Source organism: Pelodiscus sinensis, chromosome 26 (genome assembly GCF_052426305.1).
Source record: "Pelodiscus sinensis isolate ZL-2025 chromosome 26, ASM5242630v1, whole genome shotgun sequence".
Lineage (NCBI taxonomy): Eukaryota > Metazoa > Chordata > Testudines > Trionychidae > Pelodiscus > Pelodiscus sinensis.
Genome location: NC_143077.1, coordinates 15,828,793 through 15,845,164, shown reverse-complemented (window position 1 = coordinate 15,845,164; position 16,372 = coordinate 15,828,793). Strand labels below are relative to the sequence as shown.

The following is a 16,372-nucleotide window of genomic DNA, read 5'->3' as shown; positions in this document are numbered from 1 at the left end:
GTCAAGGGGGAGCGGAGCAGAGCGGGAGAAGAAGGGAAGCGTGGGAGCTGGCAATGCAGAAGGTGCGATGGGGAGCCCAGGCAGTGCTGCTGGGCAGGGTTCAGCCAGGGAGTGGGCTACAAGCATGCAGGGGAGCCCCACGATGCAGCAAAGGGCAGAAGTGGGGAACAAAGCACAGGGGGAGAAGTATGGGAGACTGCAGTGCTGAACTAGGGACTAGTGCCCAAGGGAGCAAAGAAGCCACGAGATGCTGGGAATGAAGCAAAGGGAGGAGATAAGGAAACAGAAATTCTGTCCCTGCTCCCATCCCAGTCCCTCCCTGGCGTCAGGCCTGCAATTGCTCTGGCTTTGGAACTCGAGAGCTGCTACTGCAGAAAACAGGCCTTGATGGGACAAGGGAGGAGAGATTAACTGTGTATTTTTTTGCAGTAGCTCCTGCTTGTGGGCAGGAATAAGCTTATTTCGAAAGAGTTATTATTTCGAAAGAACTTGGTAGTGTAGACATAGCCTCAGGTTGGCTTGACAGGATTTGTTCTTTACAAATCTATGCTGACTGCTTCTTATCACTTCTGGATGTTTGCAGAAAGATTCCTTAATGATTTGTTCCATTATCTTTCCTACCACAGAAGTTAAGCTGATTGATCTGTAGTCTCCTGGATTGTCCTTATTTCCCTTTTTATAGATGGGCACTGGATTTGCCTTTTCCAGGCTTCTGGAATCTCCCCTGCCTTCCTTGACTTTTCAGAGATGATAGACAGTGGCACAGATACCTCCCCAATCTGCTCCTTGAGTATTCTAGGCTGCATTTCATCAGGCCCAAGACATCTATATTTTCTAAATACTTTTTAATTTGTTCTTTTCCTGTTTTAGCTTCTGAACCTACTTCCTCTTCTCCAGTATTCACTAGACTAGGCACCCAATTACCACCAATCTTCTTGGTGAAAACGGAGACAAAGCGGCTGTTAAGCACCTCTGCCACTCCCACATTTTCTGTTATTGTTTTTCCCTCTTCATTGAGCAATGGGTCTACCCTTCCTCTTGCTTCTAACGTATTTGTAGAATGTGCCCATCAACAGCTATTAGCCAAGATGGCCCAGGACACAGTCCACGTGCCAGGTGTCCCGAAAGCTCTGTGCCAGCAGCTACAATTAGATGACAGGGGATGGATCACTTGGCAAGTGCCCTGCTTGTTTCATTCTCTCAGAAGCATCTGGCACTAGCCACTGGCAGCAGGCAGGACACTGGGCTAGACAGACCATTGGCCTGACTCATCGTGACCATTCTTATGCCCTTGAACAGGGTTTTCCTTTAAAATCCCTTTGTGTGGGACTGCGGGAGGGAGGCACTTGGGCGTGGTACAAAGCCTCTTCTTCCCCTTGCACTGGAGGTGATGGGCACAGCTCACACCTAAGGGCTCAATCCTGCAATGTGCCAAGGGGGCTGCAGCTCCAGTGGGTGGCAGTGCGGGGCAGGGCACTGGATCAGAAGACCTGGGTGCTATCCCAGGCTCTGCCACTGACCTGCTGGGTGACCTTGGACAAGTCACTTCCCCCCTTTCTGGGCCTCAGTTTCCCCATCTGTAAAATGGAGATATAATACTCACCAGCCTTTGTAAAGCACGTTAAGAGGTAAAGGAATGCAAAGTGCTCTATACAAGCCAAACATTAGCAGTGCTGGGATTAACCACTCCATTCCCTTGCCTCCTCTCCAGCAGGTAGACTCAGAGGAGGCTGAAGACTGGGGCTAGCCACAACAGCTGATTTCACAATATACTGTGGTCAGATTTCATAGATGTGAGAGCTCCCTCACCCACCTTCTATGCAGGCTCGCTCCCTACAGTCTATTCTGCAGCACTCAGCTCCTCCAGGGCTCCAAGAGCAATGGAATCCCTAATGCTTAGAAATTAGATCCCAAACTCTTTGGGGACAGGACCAGTCTTTTGTTCTGTGTTTGACAGCACCAAGTGCCTGGACCAGGCCGGGGGCTCCTAGTGCGATGGCACCACCAACAATTAACCAGAGTCCACCACTCTTCATCTTCCTTAGGAAACAAGCCCTGCTCAAGGTCTCCTGCCAGGATCAGCCTTGGTGTTCTACTTCTGCTGAATTTCCAGCATGTTAATGTCACCCCCTCCATGGCCCTGGGGATGCAGTGCACCTCCTCAGAGAAAAAACAGGAACCCCATCACTATCAATGGTCTGGTAGCACTTTAGAGACTAACAAAACATGTAGATGGTCTCATGAGCTTTCGTGGGCACAGCCCACTTCTTCAGATGACCATGATCCAATCTACATGTTTTGTTGGTCTATACAGTGCTACCAAACCATTTTTTAGTTTATCCTGTACAGACTAACTCGGGTACCCTCGAAGCTACAGTACACTATGTTACTCATAATATAGATCGCTGTATAGATCGCTGTAGAATAGCAGGAGATAGAGATGATTAGCTAGAGAGCTAGATTAGCGACCTAGCCATCTATAAATATTCTACCTGCCTATTTAGCTCAGTGCGAGTGTCAGACACAGGGAAGCATAACTTCATTTGGGGCCATTTATTCCATTCATCTGCCTATTTCCTGCATCCATTACAACTGCAGTTTTGGGTCATTTACATTGAGTGTCTGATTTCAACTCATAAAATAATCTGGTTAATGAAGTCTTCAAGACATCCATTAAGAGTCTCTAATGCTAATTTTATGTAAAAATCCAATAAGTTTCCTTGTCGAATTAACATTACAGACCTGTAATGGGCTCTTAAATCTGCTCTGGTCTCAGCAAAAATGTTCTAGCAATCCCTGTAGGAGTTGGGACACCAGGAGAGAACAGGAAAGGTTCAAATGTTGCCTTCTATGCCAAGGGCATCATTTGGTTCTCTCTCTGTGGTGGACACAAGTCCCATCTGGCATGGCAAATTCACACCGTTAAATCCATGGAAAGGTCATTATTAGGGAGTTTTAATTTATAAAGCAGTGTCTACGAATTCTTTGTAGAATACAGGTGAGTGTGTAGGGATTGGAATGCGTCCTCCTCTGGGGTGGAACAGCGCACAGCAACACCACCCCACAGCTGAGAGTAGGGACTGAGGCAGAAAGCTGTATCGCATTAGCGGAGGAAAGTGGTCTTGTGGGTAACGTGTTGGGAGTGGATGTCAGTACCCAGCTTACTTCCCAGCTTTAACGCAGACTCCATGCATGAAACTTGGTGAGATCACTGAATCTCTCTGTGCCTCAGTGCTCTGGTGATGGATACACATCCTTCCTCACGCCTTTCACCTTGTCCATTCTCTGGCGGCAGGGACTTGCTCTTACCATGGGCGTGGGCCATGGCTAAGACAGCAGGGCCCTGATCTTGGCATTACAGACCCCAGCCAATATAACACGATAACTAATGAAGTGCCAGGCTCCACCATCCCCTTAGGCTGATTCATGGAGGAGAGCTGCTTGCTGCTGTACCCAGCTCATGGGCTTAGACCTTTAGCTTCCTTGTGCTGTGTGCTGCATAGGGAAACTCACCAGCTAGTTCTACGCAGCAGGTAGCGCTGGGGTGGGAAAAAGGGCCTCTACAGGCCGGATTCAGCCTGCCAAGTAGGTTGATCCAGTCCATGGAGGCCCTGCCACTCCCCTGCCCCCAGGCCAATTAGGACCTGGAAGAGGGGGGAAGTGCACGAAGTTTCCTCCACCCCGCAAGGCATGTGCAGTGCTTAGAAGTGCTGCGCTCTCCTGGCAGGGTGGGAGGATACTTCGCACGTTTCCCCACCTCCAGGCCCTGATTGGCCTTGGGGCAGGAGGGGGATTGTGTGAAGACACCTAGGGCTGTGTCTAGACTACATGCCTCTGTCGGCAGAGGCATGTAGATTAGACAGATCGGCAGAGGGAAATGAAGCCGCGATTTAAATAATCGCGGCTTCATTTAAATTTAAATGGCTGCCCCGCTCTGCCGATCAGCTGTTTGTCGGCAGAGCGGGGCAGTCTAGATGTTCCCCTGTTGACAGAAAACCCTTTTGTCGTCCGCCCCGGTAAACCCCATCCCACGAGGCATAACGGGGCGGACGACAAAAGGGTTTTCTGTCAACAGGGGAACATCTAGACTGCCCCGCTCTGCCGACAAACAGCTGATCGGCAGAGCGGGGCAGCCATTTAAATTTAAATGAAGCCGCGATTATTTAAATCGCGGCTTCATTTCCCTCTGCCGATCTGTCTAATCTACATGCCTCTGCCGACAGAGGCATGTAGTCTAGGCACAGCCCTAGGGAGAACCTCCGGGAGGGCAAAGACTTCACGCGCTCCCCCACCCCGAGACCAAACATTGTCTGTGGGCGGGGAAGCAGGGAAGTATCCTGGCCCTGCCCCTTCCGCTTGAGGGCCCGCCCCTTCCAGTGCAGCCCGGGGCCACTTCATACATTTCTGAAGTGGCCCCAGTAAAAAATTATTGCCCACCCCTGAGGTAGCATGTGGTCTGGAGCAACAATTTCTGGACAGTGCTGCAAAACGCGGGCCCAATGAAGCAGGCTAAAGGCCTGTGTCTGGGAGCTAGAGTCCCTGCAAGCAGGGGCAGACGACCGTTTTGCGGGGCCCCGAGCAACATAATTCCGCGGGGCCCCCCCTTTGCCACGGCGCATGCGCAGTGACGTTATGCGCATGCGCAGTGGCACCACGGGGCATGCGTGGGGCTTTTTGAAGCGCGGGGCCCGGGGCGGCCGTCCCGTTTGCCCTGCCCTATATCCGCCCCTGCCTGCAAGAGATGGGGAGGGGAAATTACACCAACAACTAATGCCACAGTGGCAGTTCTGGGGGTGGCCTGCAATGACTCAGGCCCCAGAAACACGGGTCAGCAGCAGGGCCAGGGAGCATGTCAGCGCCACTCACCCAGGCGGAGTTGGACTGGTTGAGCTGGTTGAGCATGACGATGGAGGTGCAGCCGTAGTCGTACACCAGGCGCCAGAAGTCCGTGGTGGTGTTCTGCAGGGGATGCAGGGTGACGATGAAGGCTGCGCTCTTGGTGTAGCTCTAATGGGGAGGAAGCAGAGAGAGGAGAGGGCTAGTGAGCTCCTGAAAGCAACACAGCAGTCCAGAGCATGTTGGAGTGGGAGTGGAAGTAACTAGTCCCCCCAAAGTACTAAAGGGGAGGATGGCTTTGTGTCTAAGGCACTGGACTGAGACCCCGGAGATCAGTCCCTGATTCCACTGCAAGCTCCTTGCCCAGAGATCTGTCATGGGAAAGTCCTGGCCAGAGACTAATGTGGCTCAAGGGCCTGATCTCCTAGTTCAGTTCACAGATGGGACCCTACTGAACTAAGTGGGCACTGGACCAGCCCTAAACTCCCCGGGCAGTGAGCAGCGCCGAGTGCTGCAAAGAGAAGCAGACCAGCTTGCTCTGGCCACAAGTAGCACGATGCGCTGAGGATCAGTTTTTGGACCAATCGGCACAATGTGGGCCTGGCGAGGCACGTGGAGCGGGACAACGTGGGCCTGGGGGAGCAGGTGGAGCGGGACAACGTGGGCCTGGCGGAGCAGGTGGAGCGGGACAACGTGGGCCTGGCGGAGCAGGTGGAGCGGGACAACGTGGGCCTGGCGGGGCAGGTGGAGCGGGACAATGTGGGCCTGGCGGGGCAGGTGGAGCGGGACAACGTGGGCCTGGCGGGGCAGGTGGAGCGGGACAACGTGGGCCTGGCGGAGCAGGTGGAGCGGGACAACGTGGGCCTGGCGGGGCAGGTGGAGCAGGACAACGTGGGCCTGGTGGGGCAGGTGGAGCGGGACAACGTGGGCCTGGCGGGGCAGGTGGAGCGGGACAACGTGGGCCTGGCGGGGCAGGTGGAGCGGGACAACGTGGGCCTGGCGGGGCAGGTGGAGCGGGACAATGTGGGCCTGGCGGGGCAGGTAGAGCGGGACAACGTGGGCCTGGCGGGGCAGGTGGAGTGGGACAACGTGGGCCTGGCGGGGCAGGTGGAGCGGGACAACGTGGGCCTGGCGGGGCAGGTGGAGCGGGACAACGTGGGCCTGGCGGGGCAGGTAGAGCGGGACAACGTGGGCATGGCGGGGCAGGTGGAGCGGGACAACGTGGGCCTGGCGGGGCAGGTGGAGCGGGACAACGTGGGCCTGGCAGGGCAGGCTGCAGGCAGAGTGGGACAACGTGGGCCTGGAAAGGCAGGTGGAGCGGGACAACGTGGGCCTGGCGGGGCAAGTGGAGCGGGACAACGTGGGCCTGGCGGGGCAGGCTGCAGGCAGAGTGGGACAACGTGAGCCTGGCAGGGCAGGCTGCAGGCAGAGTGGGACAACGTGGGCCTGGAAAGGCAGGTGGAGCGGGACAACGTGGGCCTGGCGGGTTTCACTTTGCGAATCAGGAGTAAAACCAGCCAAGTTAACAGAGGGACAGGTTAACAAGTGCAAGAAAGACGAGAACCAGGCACAAGATCTCCATGGCCCATGGCCCAAAAAAAACACCAGGAAAAAAATTCTGTTGAGAAAAAAAAGGGGGAGACCAAAGTTGTTGAGCAAAAAAAGGGGGGGGGGGACCCCGGAAGCAGTTATTACAAATAAAAAAAATAAAAAATAAATTAAAAAATCAGCATGGCCCCGTTAAGAAGAGGCTTTTTTGCCTCGGTGGCCATTTTGTTTTCGGATCTAACTGCAGGACAAGCCCCTGTGGAACCAGATAAGCGGGGAGTGGGTGGGGAGCCAGGCAGAGGGGGCAGGGGCAGGGGCTGGGCCCGGTTGCTGAGTTTGTATAGGGTTGCCAGGTGTCCTGTATTTTCGCCTCCTGGCAGGGGAAAAAAACCAAACAGAAAATACCGGACATTTTAAGTGTCCGGTATTTTCTGAATTTTTTTACCAGACAGGAGGTGAAAATACCAGACTGTCCGGGTCGATACCGGACACCAGGCAACCCTACTTATTTGGTTTAAATCAAATGTTTTAAAACACATCTATAAGTTATCTCAGCACCTCGAGATGCCTTGGGGGGGCCCCCACACTTTCCTCCCTCAGATCTCTCAAACATAGAGCTTTATCCACCTCGGGTTAATACGAGCACAGCATAAAAAATGTCAGCCTAGTGCATTTACCCCCCAGCGTTACACACGCTACATCCCAGGGGCGCAGAAAGAAAGTGCCTCTCAGCTGTGCTCCTGGGCTCCTCCCAGGCTGTTTGCTCAGCTTTGCACCCCTCATCTCTCTGGGGAGTGAGGGGAGGAAGAGGCAAGAAACCTCTGAGGCATTGCTACTTACAAACATTTTCTTAGAGTGAAAAAAAGACCGCAGGAAAGACCCTCTCCAAAGGAAAGTGTGCTGCTTGTTAACACTTCAAAAGTGGCAAGTGCTTTTAGGGGCACTAGGCCCGAGAGAGGACAGACAGTGGAGAGGTTTAGAGAGTGTTTCCTGCCCCCACTAAAGAACCCTTGAAACAAAAATCTGTGCACAAGTGACAAGTTCTTGGTACTCTCAGAACATCTTTGTGCCTTCGGATTTCTCCTCCAGTCTTGTTTCTCTTTCAATCTCGCTCCCACCCGCCATGAGGTTTTAACGTCTGTTGCCTTAAGCCCCAGGTGAGTTTTCCAAAAGGGGGGAGAGGATAATGTCAGAAATGGAACTTTGGGCTGAAATGTCTTTCTTTGGCTTTCCCCCCAACACAGTGTTTCCAGGCTGGAGATCCTCAGAAGACTGTGGTCGAGGGCATCAAAGGTGGAAGCTGCAGGCCGGAGGCCCAGCTGTAAAGGCAATGCTGCTGCCAGAGCAAGTGCAGAAATAAGAGTGGCCTGGTATGGGGTTGTCATCGCTTTTTTTTGGAAGGGGGGGAGTTGTCACAGCCTGAAATATTTCCAAAGGGAGTTCCAGCAGAAGTGTCTGAGAATCGCTGCTCTAAACAACAAACCAGCAAACCAAATGCCCACAAATGCGAGATTAGCCGTTACGGGGCTGAGACCAAATAAAACTCATGACAGTAGTTACGGGGTGTCCAGTGAAAAAAGCCGTTCCATTTCATGGAGCATTTTGATACAAGGAGAGCTGGTTGCTGTTGCAAGTCAGAGCAAAACATTTTGAACTTCTCCACAAAGGGGAATGGAGCCGTGGATCTTGGGAGCCCTGGAGTTCCTGCCGCCACACGGTCTGCCTGGCTGGCTCCCTCGGAGCTACACACCCTAGAAGTCTGGAGTTTTTGGGGGCTGGTTGCTTGGAAACTCAGTAGAAATTGAAATGTTTCAAATACAATGAATCATCACATTCTGTGTGTTCCATTGGGATTTTTCTGGCTACCTCTGATCTTTAGGGAATCTTGTTAAACCTCCATGGAAAAGGCTCCGTAAAAGACAATGGATTTGGCTGTCATGGTGGACAATGAGCTGTCAGGGTGACACTGAGGCTAGGGCAATCCTGGGGTGCATAAACAGGGGAATCACTAGCAAGTGTTGAGGTTATTCTACCTCTGTGTCTAGCCCTGGTGTGACTCCTGCCGGAATCCTGCATCCAGGTCTGGTGCCCCCAATTCAAGAAGGATGCTGATAAATCACAGAGGCTGTGTCTAGACTGGCAAGTTTTTCCGCAAAATCATCTGCTTTTCCGGAAAAACTTGCCAGCTGTCTACACTGGCCACTTGAATTTCCGGAAAAGCACTGATGATCTCATGTAAGATTGTCAGTGCTTTTCCGGAAATACCATGCTGCTCCCGTTCAGGCAAAAGTCTTTTTCTGAAAGACTTTTGCGCAAAAGGGCCAGTGTAGACAGCACAGGACTGTTTTCCGCAAAAAAAAAACCCCGATTGCGAAAATGGAGACGCCAATCTAGACGCGCTTTTCCGAAAATGCTTTTAACGGAAAACTTTTCCGGAAAATCATGCCAGTATAGACATAGCCAGAGGGTTCAGCGAAGAGCCATGAGAATGATTAAAGAAAATCTGCCTTATAGTGAGAGGCTCCAGGAGCTCTATTTAGTAACAAAGAGAAGGTGAAGGTACTTAAAAAGTACCTACATGGAGAAGAAACATTTAATAACCGGCACTTCAACCTAGCAGAGAAAGGTCTGACACTATTCAATGGCCAGGCAAATTCAGACTGGAAATAAGGCCTGTAATTTTAACAGAGGGGTAATTAACCATTGGAACAATTCACCCAGGTAGTGTTAGATGCTTCACAATTTTTAAATGAAGGTGGGAAGGTTTTCTGAAGAGTGGCCCCAACATTTTCTGTCTTGCCCCTTCTTACCAACAATGGAATCTACCTTTGCTCCCCAGGAGCCAAGGTTGGGAACCAGGCCGGGGTCGGGAGCAGAGCCAGGGGCAGGAGCCAAGGGCCAGGATCCAGGAGCCGAGACATACTCAGGGCTATGGCTGTGGGCTGAATTGTGGCCAGGATCTGGGACTAGGAGTGGAGCTGGAATCCAGACCAGAAGCCAGGGGCTTTCTCCTTGCTCATCGAGGTAGTGATCTAAATAACAGTAACGTGAGCTCCCGCTGCTCCAGCAGCTCCTGGCCCCCCCCCCCCCCCTTGCAAGCACCTCTCATTGAGAGCTGGTGAGAATCTCTCAAGACCCAAGCTCCTTGAGGGAGCCCTTCACACGCCAAGTGACATGCCAGAGGCAAAGCGATTCATTATCCACTTTCACACCTTGTCACCGCCTCCTGGGGAATCCACTGTGCACCCCCAGGAAGGAACTTGCAGTATTGCCTGCTCCTTCCTCGGGCTGCTCTTTTGCTCCACACGTGACAACACCGCAGTGCGTCCCTTCAGCTTGGGCCGTGGCGCGTGCAGAGCGGATTTCCTTTCCCTGCCTGAGAAAAGGGAAAGGGGGAACCCCCTTCAAAGCTCCTTTTCTCCCATGCACATCACCAGCTTGTCTCGTGTGCTAGCAGAGCGACTCTCTTCGTGCTGGGGCTGCAAACCACAGTGAGTAGAGCTTGCTGGGAACAACGTGTCAGCCTTACGCTTTTGTTCCATGGAGCTGGATCGCTACGTGTAGGTATTTGTGGACTAGTTCGGGCCACTTGTGAAATCCGTCAGAAAGACGCAGCAGCCATTTCATATCCACCGAACTAATGTGACGGGGGATGACACTGGACTAGAGCCAGAAGATCTGGATTCAACTCCCAGCTCGGCCACAAACTCCAACCAAGACCTCAGGAAGTCATGGAAGATCTCAGTGCATCAAACCCATCTGTCCCGTGGGAATAGTGATTCTTGCCATGGTGGCTACGTCTAGACTGCATCCCTTTTCCGAGAAAGGGATGCAAATTAGACGTATCGCAATTGTTAATGAAGCGGGGATTTAAATTTCCCCTGCTTCATTAGCATAAAAATGGCTGCCGCTTTTTTTCGGCACGGAGCTTTGCCGGAAAAAAGAGCCAGTCTACACGCGGATCTTTCGGAAAATAAAGCCTTTTCCAAAAGATCCCTTATCCCTTATTTTATGCTAATGAATCTGGGGAGATTTAAATCCCCGCTTCATTAGCAACTGCGATACGTCTAATTTGCATCCCTTTTACGGAAAAGGGATGCAATCTAGATGTAGCCAGTCTGTTTAGCTTGTAATCCTCTTGGTAGGCCTCACGTGAGTCTGTTCCAGCACCTGCTGCAAAGAGGCCTTGGTCTAGTTTGGGGCCTCTTGGTGCTACTGGAACCCCAGTAAATGAATAAAATAAATCTATTAAACAACACCTACACCCAATTGTTACTGAACACACTTAGGCCGCACAACCTTTCTTGACAGTATACATCAAGCAGAAACCTCTTCAAAGAGAAAACCTTGTTCCCCCAGACTCCAGCTGGCTGGTTCCAGTGAGTCCTCTACCAGCGATACGATAATGCCTCTACTTAAGAGATATTCCCTTTATTTAGTGATCACTTTTGCATTGCTCCTTGTGGGCCCAGGTTGTTCCTTTAGCTCTGTGAAACGAATTGATCCTTGTCCACATCCCAACAAACCGTGATCAGGCTCACAAATTCCAGCCTCCCATTCCACATTACCTGCCCCCCTCAGCAGCAAGGCCAAGGAGGAAGGATGGGCCAGAGGTTAGGGTACTAGCTGGAGATGGGTTCAAGTGTTTGCTCTGCTACAGACTTCCTGCATGACCTTGGGCAAATCACTTATGAGTGTTGAGCCTCAGTTCTCATCTCTCTCACAGGGATGACAGCACTGCCCTGCAAAGTGTTGGGATACTGCAGCAAGGGAAGACATACAAGAACCAGAGACAGCAAGTGCAGAATTGAGTTCTAAGTCTGCCAAACTCACTTCAGCACCAGAAATGCCACCATGTTCAGCACTCACAGTGCCCCAGGGACCAGACTTATGTCCAGACTTACTAGCACAGACTTACTGACCAGCCCTTAAAGATCATGACAGTTCTTGTTTCCAAAAGACATGACAAGGGGTTTAATGCAAACAAGTACGTCAGAGTGGCCAGACTGGGTCAGATCAAAGGTTCATCTGGCCCAGTGTTCTGAATTGGTGGCCCTGAACAAGAGGCACAGTGGCCAGGTGGCCCAGGTGAAATGAACAGAACAGGCAGTTTTCAAGGGATCCAGCCCGTCGACCATTCCCAGTTCTGGCTAACAGAGCCAGGGACACCGGCCCTGCCATCCTGGTTAACAGCCCCCCAAATCTGATCCAAAGAGCTTTGCTGAGTGTAATGGAAATTCTGTTCCAACCCGGGCAGTTCCTCTAGCAGACGGCCAGGCAGAGAGGCCAGGCACACAAGAGACCCCAAACTATATAAAGCAAAGCTCTCGGTGCAAGTCAGAGGTGCAAGCGTCCCCAGAACAAAAGGCTGTTGCTACAGAGCCATTCGTATTGCTGCCTCCAGCGTATGAAGTGATTCTGCTGTAAGTGAAAGCAGATAACAGGGAGACAAGATCTCTATGAAGACGTAAAGTGATAAATTGCCTGTGGGATGAAAAGCGCAGAGCTCAGCTGGAATCTGCCGGAGCCCCAGTGTAATCAGAAGGGCGCCAGGAGTCCAGGGGTGGGGGCTGGGTTTTGATTCATTGCTGCCCAGATGTAAGAGTGCCCTGCTTGGTTTGAAGAAAGGAAAGCGGTTCCAGTCTCAAACGACCCTCCCTTCATGCCACGGGCAGCGTGGTCAGAGCGTCCCTACTGCTTCACGATGCTCCTCTCAACACCATCCTCTCTTCCCAGACTGGGGGCACCCACCGGGCCACCACGACATCTGTAACCATTGCTGATGTTTGAGAGTTAAGCCTGTACATGAGAGACAGCTTGGCCCAGGGGCAAGGGGCTAGCCAAGGAGTCCAGAGGACCTGGCTTTGACAATCACTTGCCTTGAGTCATGGCATGGCTATGTGCCTCGGTTTCCCCACCCATTACATGATGGTAATGATCATGACTTTCCTTTGTAAAGAGCTTTCCAGAGGTGCTAGGTGCCATCATACAAAGAAACAACAGAGCCTGCTTGTCATCTGTTCTTCCCTCCCTCCCTCCCTCCCTCCTTGCTTTTTTTGCTATTTCCAAGTCACCCACCGCTGCAGTCTCCATGCTGACTTGTAAGGGGCTCCTCCGTATATCTAAATACACAACGTGCACCTACATCTCGTACAGGATTTCAGCCACTCCCTGCTCTCTGACCTGGGCAGTTCCTGCAGCAGAGATCCCGGCAAAGAGGCCTGGGTGAAATTTCACAGAGCAAAGCCCAGCAGCCCTGTCTGTGCCCGGCTCGGAGCAAAACTGCCAAGCAAGCCCAAGTCGCTTTCCCGAGGGACTTGTATCGGAGCACTGGCTTCCCTCCGCCGCTCATGCCCAGTGGGCGCTCGAGCACAGAACCAGCCATGGCCTCGGTTCTGCTAGGGTATGGCTAGACCGCTGGGGGTTTGGGATACCGGAGGTGTCCTGAAAAAACTCCGCCACGTCCAGGGAACGCGTTTGCTCTTTCGCTTTTTTTTTTTATGAGCAAGAAGGGGGCTTTCGAAAGAGGGGTTTTTCCCAACATTTGGCCCAGACTAGACAGGCCAGATGTTGGAAAAGCCTCTTCTGACAAAAGAATCGGAAAAAGGTTGGCTAAACGCTGAGCGCATGTTGCGTACCTTCTTCTGACAAAAAAAGTCTAGCCGTATCCCTAGAGAATGATACACTGTCTGCAGGGCCCCAGAACCAAGGGGGCAGAGTCTCCACAGCTCAGCAGCCGCCAGAGCCATCGACTCCTGCGCTAAAGCAGCTTGAAATGTTTCTGTTGGGAGCTGGTGACACTACCACCCAGATCCTCAGAAGTGGGCAGGTGCCGAACTCCACTGATTACAAAAGGAGGCTGGGGCCTACATGCCTTTGAGGAGCTGGGCCGAGGCCCGCTTTGCACCGCTGCCAGCGGGGGTACGTGGCTGCGCAGAATCACAGCCCAGCACTCCAGCAACAGAGGGAGAGAGACGGAGGACCAGACACTGTCTCTGGCCGGCCCTCCCTCCCGTGGTGAGCGGGCGATGGCTCCCTGGGAGCACACTCACGTCGGTTAAGGCCGCGTTGATGTAGTTGTTACTGTCCCCGTCCATGGAGATGAGGAAGGGAAGGCAGCGGTCCGGAGGCAGGACGTCCATGCTGCGGTTCTTCTCCCGGTTCCGCGGCAGCAGAGCAATGCTGCACTCCTCCACGTCCAGGTGTGGTGTGACCGAGTTCAGTGTCTGTGGGGCACCAGCACCGGGGTTACTAAACAATCCTGACCCCAGGTTCCCTGTCCATCTGGGCTAGACAGTCTGGGACCTGGACTGACTGGGCAGTTCTGCTCAGTGCTCCCGTCCCCATGCAAGGCCTGAGCTGTCTGGAGCCCCGAGGGAGAAGTGAGGAAAGGCTGCTCTCAGACCCCCCCCCCCGGATGGAGGGGGGGAGCTTCTGGCCTCCGGCAGGCAGACACTGTCTGCAGCAACAGGCTGTATAAGTCTAAGCTGAGGAGAGGGGTGGGGGCAAAGCACTGGGGAACAGGAAACCTGGTGGCTTTGAACTGGAGTTCCCAGGAATGTCTTGCCCCAGCGGGAGGACTGGTAGCACCTCTGTAGCCTCCACTCCGGCCCCCTCACCTGGAATTCCTCCCGCAGCTGCGAGGAGTTGCTCTGCGGTTCTATCCTGACCATCTCCTTGTACGTGGGCTTGAATTCACTCACTGGGATGGCGGTCTCCCCACACAGGCAGGCTTCCAAGATGGCGTCGTGGATGAAAACGTACTGCTCCTTCACAGGGAGGGAAGACACCGGCATTAGCAAGGGGCTCCAGGGAGCCTGGAAAGGGAGTTCTCCTCCTTTCTCCCCTCTAGGAGGCCCTGGACATACCAGGACTCGCTGCTCTCTCAGGGGCGCATGCACAGGACAAAGGCTGACTCTGCTGCCCTGAGCTGGCTCTGTGCTGGGTGAAACGGCCCAGCGCTGCCTGTCGGGGGAGCCCTGAGGGAAGGATGAAGCCCACTGCCCGTGGCTCTCCAGATCCTGCAGACTCGCTACGTTTGCTGAGGCCATTCCTGGAAGGACGCTGCCGGACACAGTGGCAGGAGACAGACCAGCTATCGGTGGGGCAGGAAGGGCTGGGCAGGGTCCCCAAAAGAGTCACCGAGTTTAAGGTCAGAAGGGGACCATCTAGTTGGACCTTATACTGCAAGGCCCAGTGTCACTGCTTGTCCAGGCCTGGACGGCTGACCTGGGACGTGAGTGCAGAGACCTTCAGGGGTGGGAAGGAACCTATTGAGAGCTTGGGGCCCAAACACAACAGGGACAAGCACCTTAGCATATCACAGATATCTTGCTAATGAATTAAGATCGGTGCTGATTACTCACTCAGCGCCAGGCCTAAGGGGGTTCCGCGTAGGGAACCCAGGCTGGCCACTGGGGTGTCAGAGAGAGGCAGGGGCTGTCTGTGCTCAGTCGCCTCAGTACCAAGTGTCCTTTAGCTGCATCCCAGCTCAGTCCTGTCTCCTGCTGGCACCAGGCCATGTACCTGAGAGGGAAAAGCGAGGGCGACGGAGGCTTGGAAGGCAAGTCTCCTTCCCGTGCCCTCCCTACTCACCTCGGTCTGGATCATGTTGATTCTCCGCGAGCACAGTGTCTTCACACAGTTGTAAATGTCCACAACCCCCTCACACTCGGCCATGTCCAGCATCACGTCCAGGACAATGTAACAGCCCGTCCTTCCAGTACCAGCACTAGGGCAACCAGCGGAGGGAAGGGCGCAAACAAAATAGGCTCAGTATTACGGGGGTGACGCCAGCAACACTGATCAGTAACGTCAACTGCCAGCACGTGTACACACCCCACACAGGTAACGCACAACAGACACACACACGCCACACAAAGGCACGCGTGACACGCCACACGCACATGAGACCAAACCCTCGCCAGTGAGCCTGTGCCTCCTAGAGCCAGAGCAGCTCCAGTTCTGCTGACGCTGGCAGCACAGGTGCGTACCTGGGGCGAGGACGGAGCAGCAGTGCAGCAGTGCAGGTCTCAGCCTGGCCGATCACCCGAGTACCGGCCAGGTGCAGCCTGTGGGGAGCCTGTGCTGCTGCAGCTCCGCTGCCAGGGGCCTGAGCCAGCAGGATCAAGGCTCGATGCGCTACAGCCACCGGATGTGTCTTCCCAGCGCGGCCAACCCGCTCACCCCATCAGGCAATCACTTCTCTGAGCCGTACCTAACCCAGACAGGCCAGGAAGGGATTTGCTCCCCAGAGGCTTTTACAGTGAAATACTAATTTCTGGGGCTGATGAATCACTCGCCGTGATTATCAGTGATTAGAGACGAGGGGAACTAATCACACTCCTTGCCTCCAGTGAATGAATACTGATGAGGCAATTGACAAAGAGAAATCAAATACAAAATCCCTCTCATTCATCATCTCCTGCGTGTGTGCCCGGCAGAGGAAGAGCCAGGAGCCTGGGGCGCGTTCAGAGGACAGGCACTTTCTGGTCTGTTTCAGGTTCAAACCGGAGGCCTAGCTTCTCATGCCTTGCCCTGCCAGCCAAGGCAGCAGGGGTGGAGATCTTCACCATTCTGCATGGGGATTTCTGGTACAACAGGGGCCAGGGCCGAACTCAGATCCCCACCAACACAGGTTAACTGGGGCGGAGTGGCTAAGCCAATTCACTGAGAAGTGCATCTGAAGGGCTTGTCTGAAGGACAAGCAGCCCCAGAGCTGGGAGTGTCTCAGTGGAGAGGAAGGAAGCGCTGTGGGGAGAGCGGAAGGAAGGAGGAAGGAAGGCAGAAGTCAGCAGGACTAGCTGCTGCTTGTTCCTAGGGAAGCTCCCTGTGACAGCGATTCAGAATTCTCTTCCACGCCCTGCCCTGAACTGCTGAGCTGTGTTGCCATGTGCTGCTAAATAGCTGCCCTGCTCCTCCCTTGAAGTGGCTGCATTTCTGTGAATGGTAGGAGATTCCTGGAACCGGTCACCAGCTGGGGACTGTG

The 16,372-nt window shown here is 53.5% G+C and overlaps 1 protein-coding gene across 3 annotated transcripts in view; it reads right to left on the bottom strand.

The window, feature by feature from the left end:
• PTPRU (protein tyrosine phosphatase receptor type U) overlaps positions 1-16,372 on the bottom strand; it is a 270,209-nt gene that overhangs the window by 20,218 nt on the left and 233,619 nt on the right. For all 3 annotated transcript variants that reach the window (XM_006112017.5, XM_006112018.5, XM_089773413.1), the window contains 4 exons: positions 14,980-15,115; positions 14,004-14,153; positions 13,437-13,610; positions 4,867-5,007 (listed from right to left, as the gene is read on the bottom strand). In XM_006112017.5, the coding sequence (XP_006112079.2) occupies positions 4,867-5,007; positions 13,437-13,610; positions 14,004-14,153; positions 14,980-15,115 (601 nt within the window). The remainder of the gene's footprint in view (positions 1-4,866; positions 5,008-13,436; positions 13,611-14,003; positions 14,154-14,979; positions 15,116-16,372) is intronic.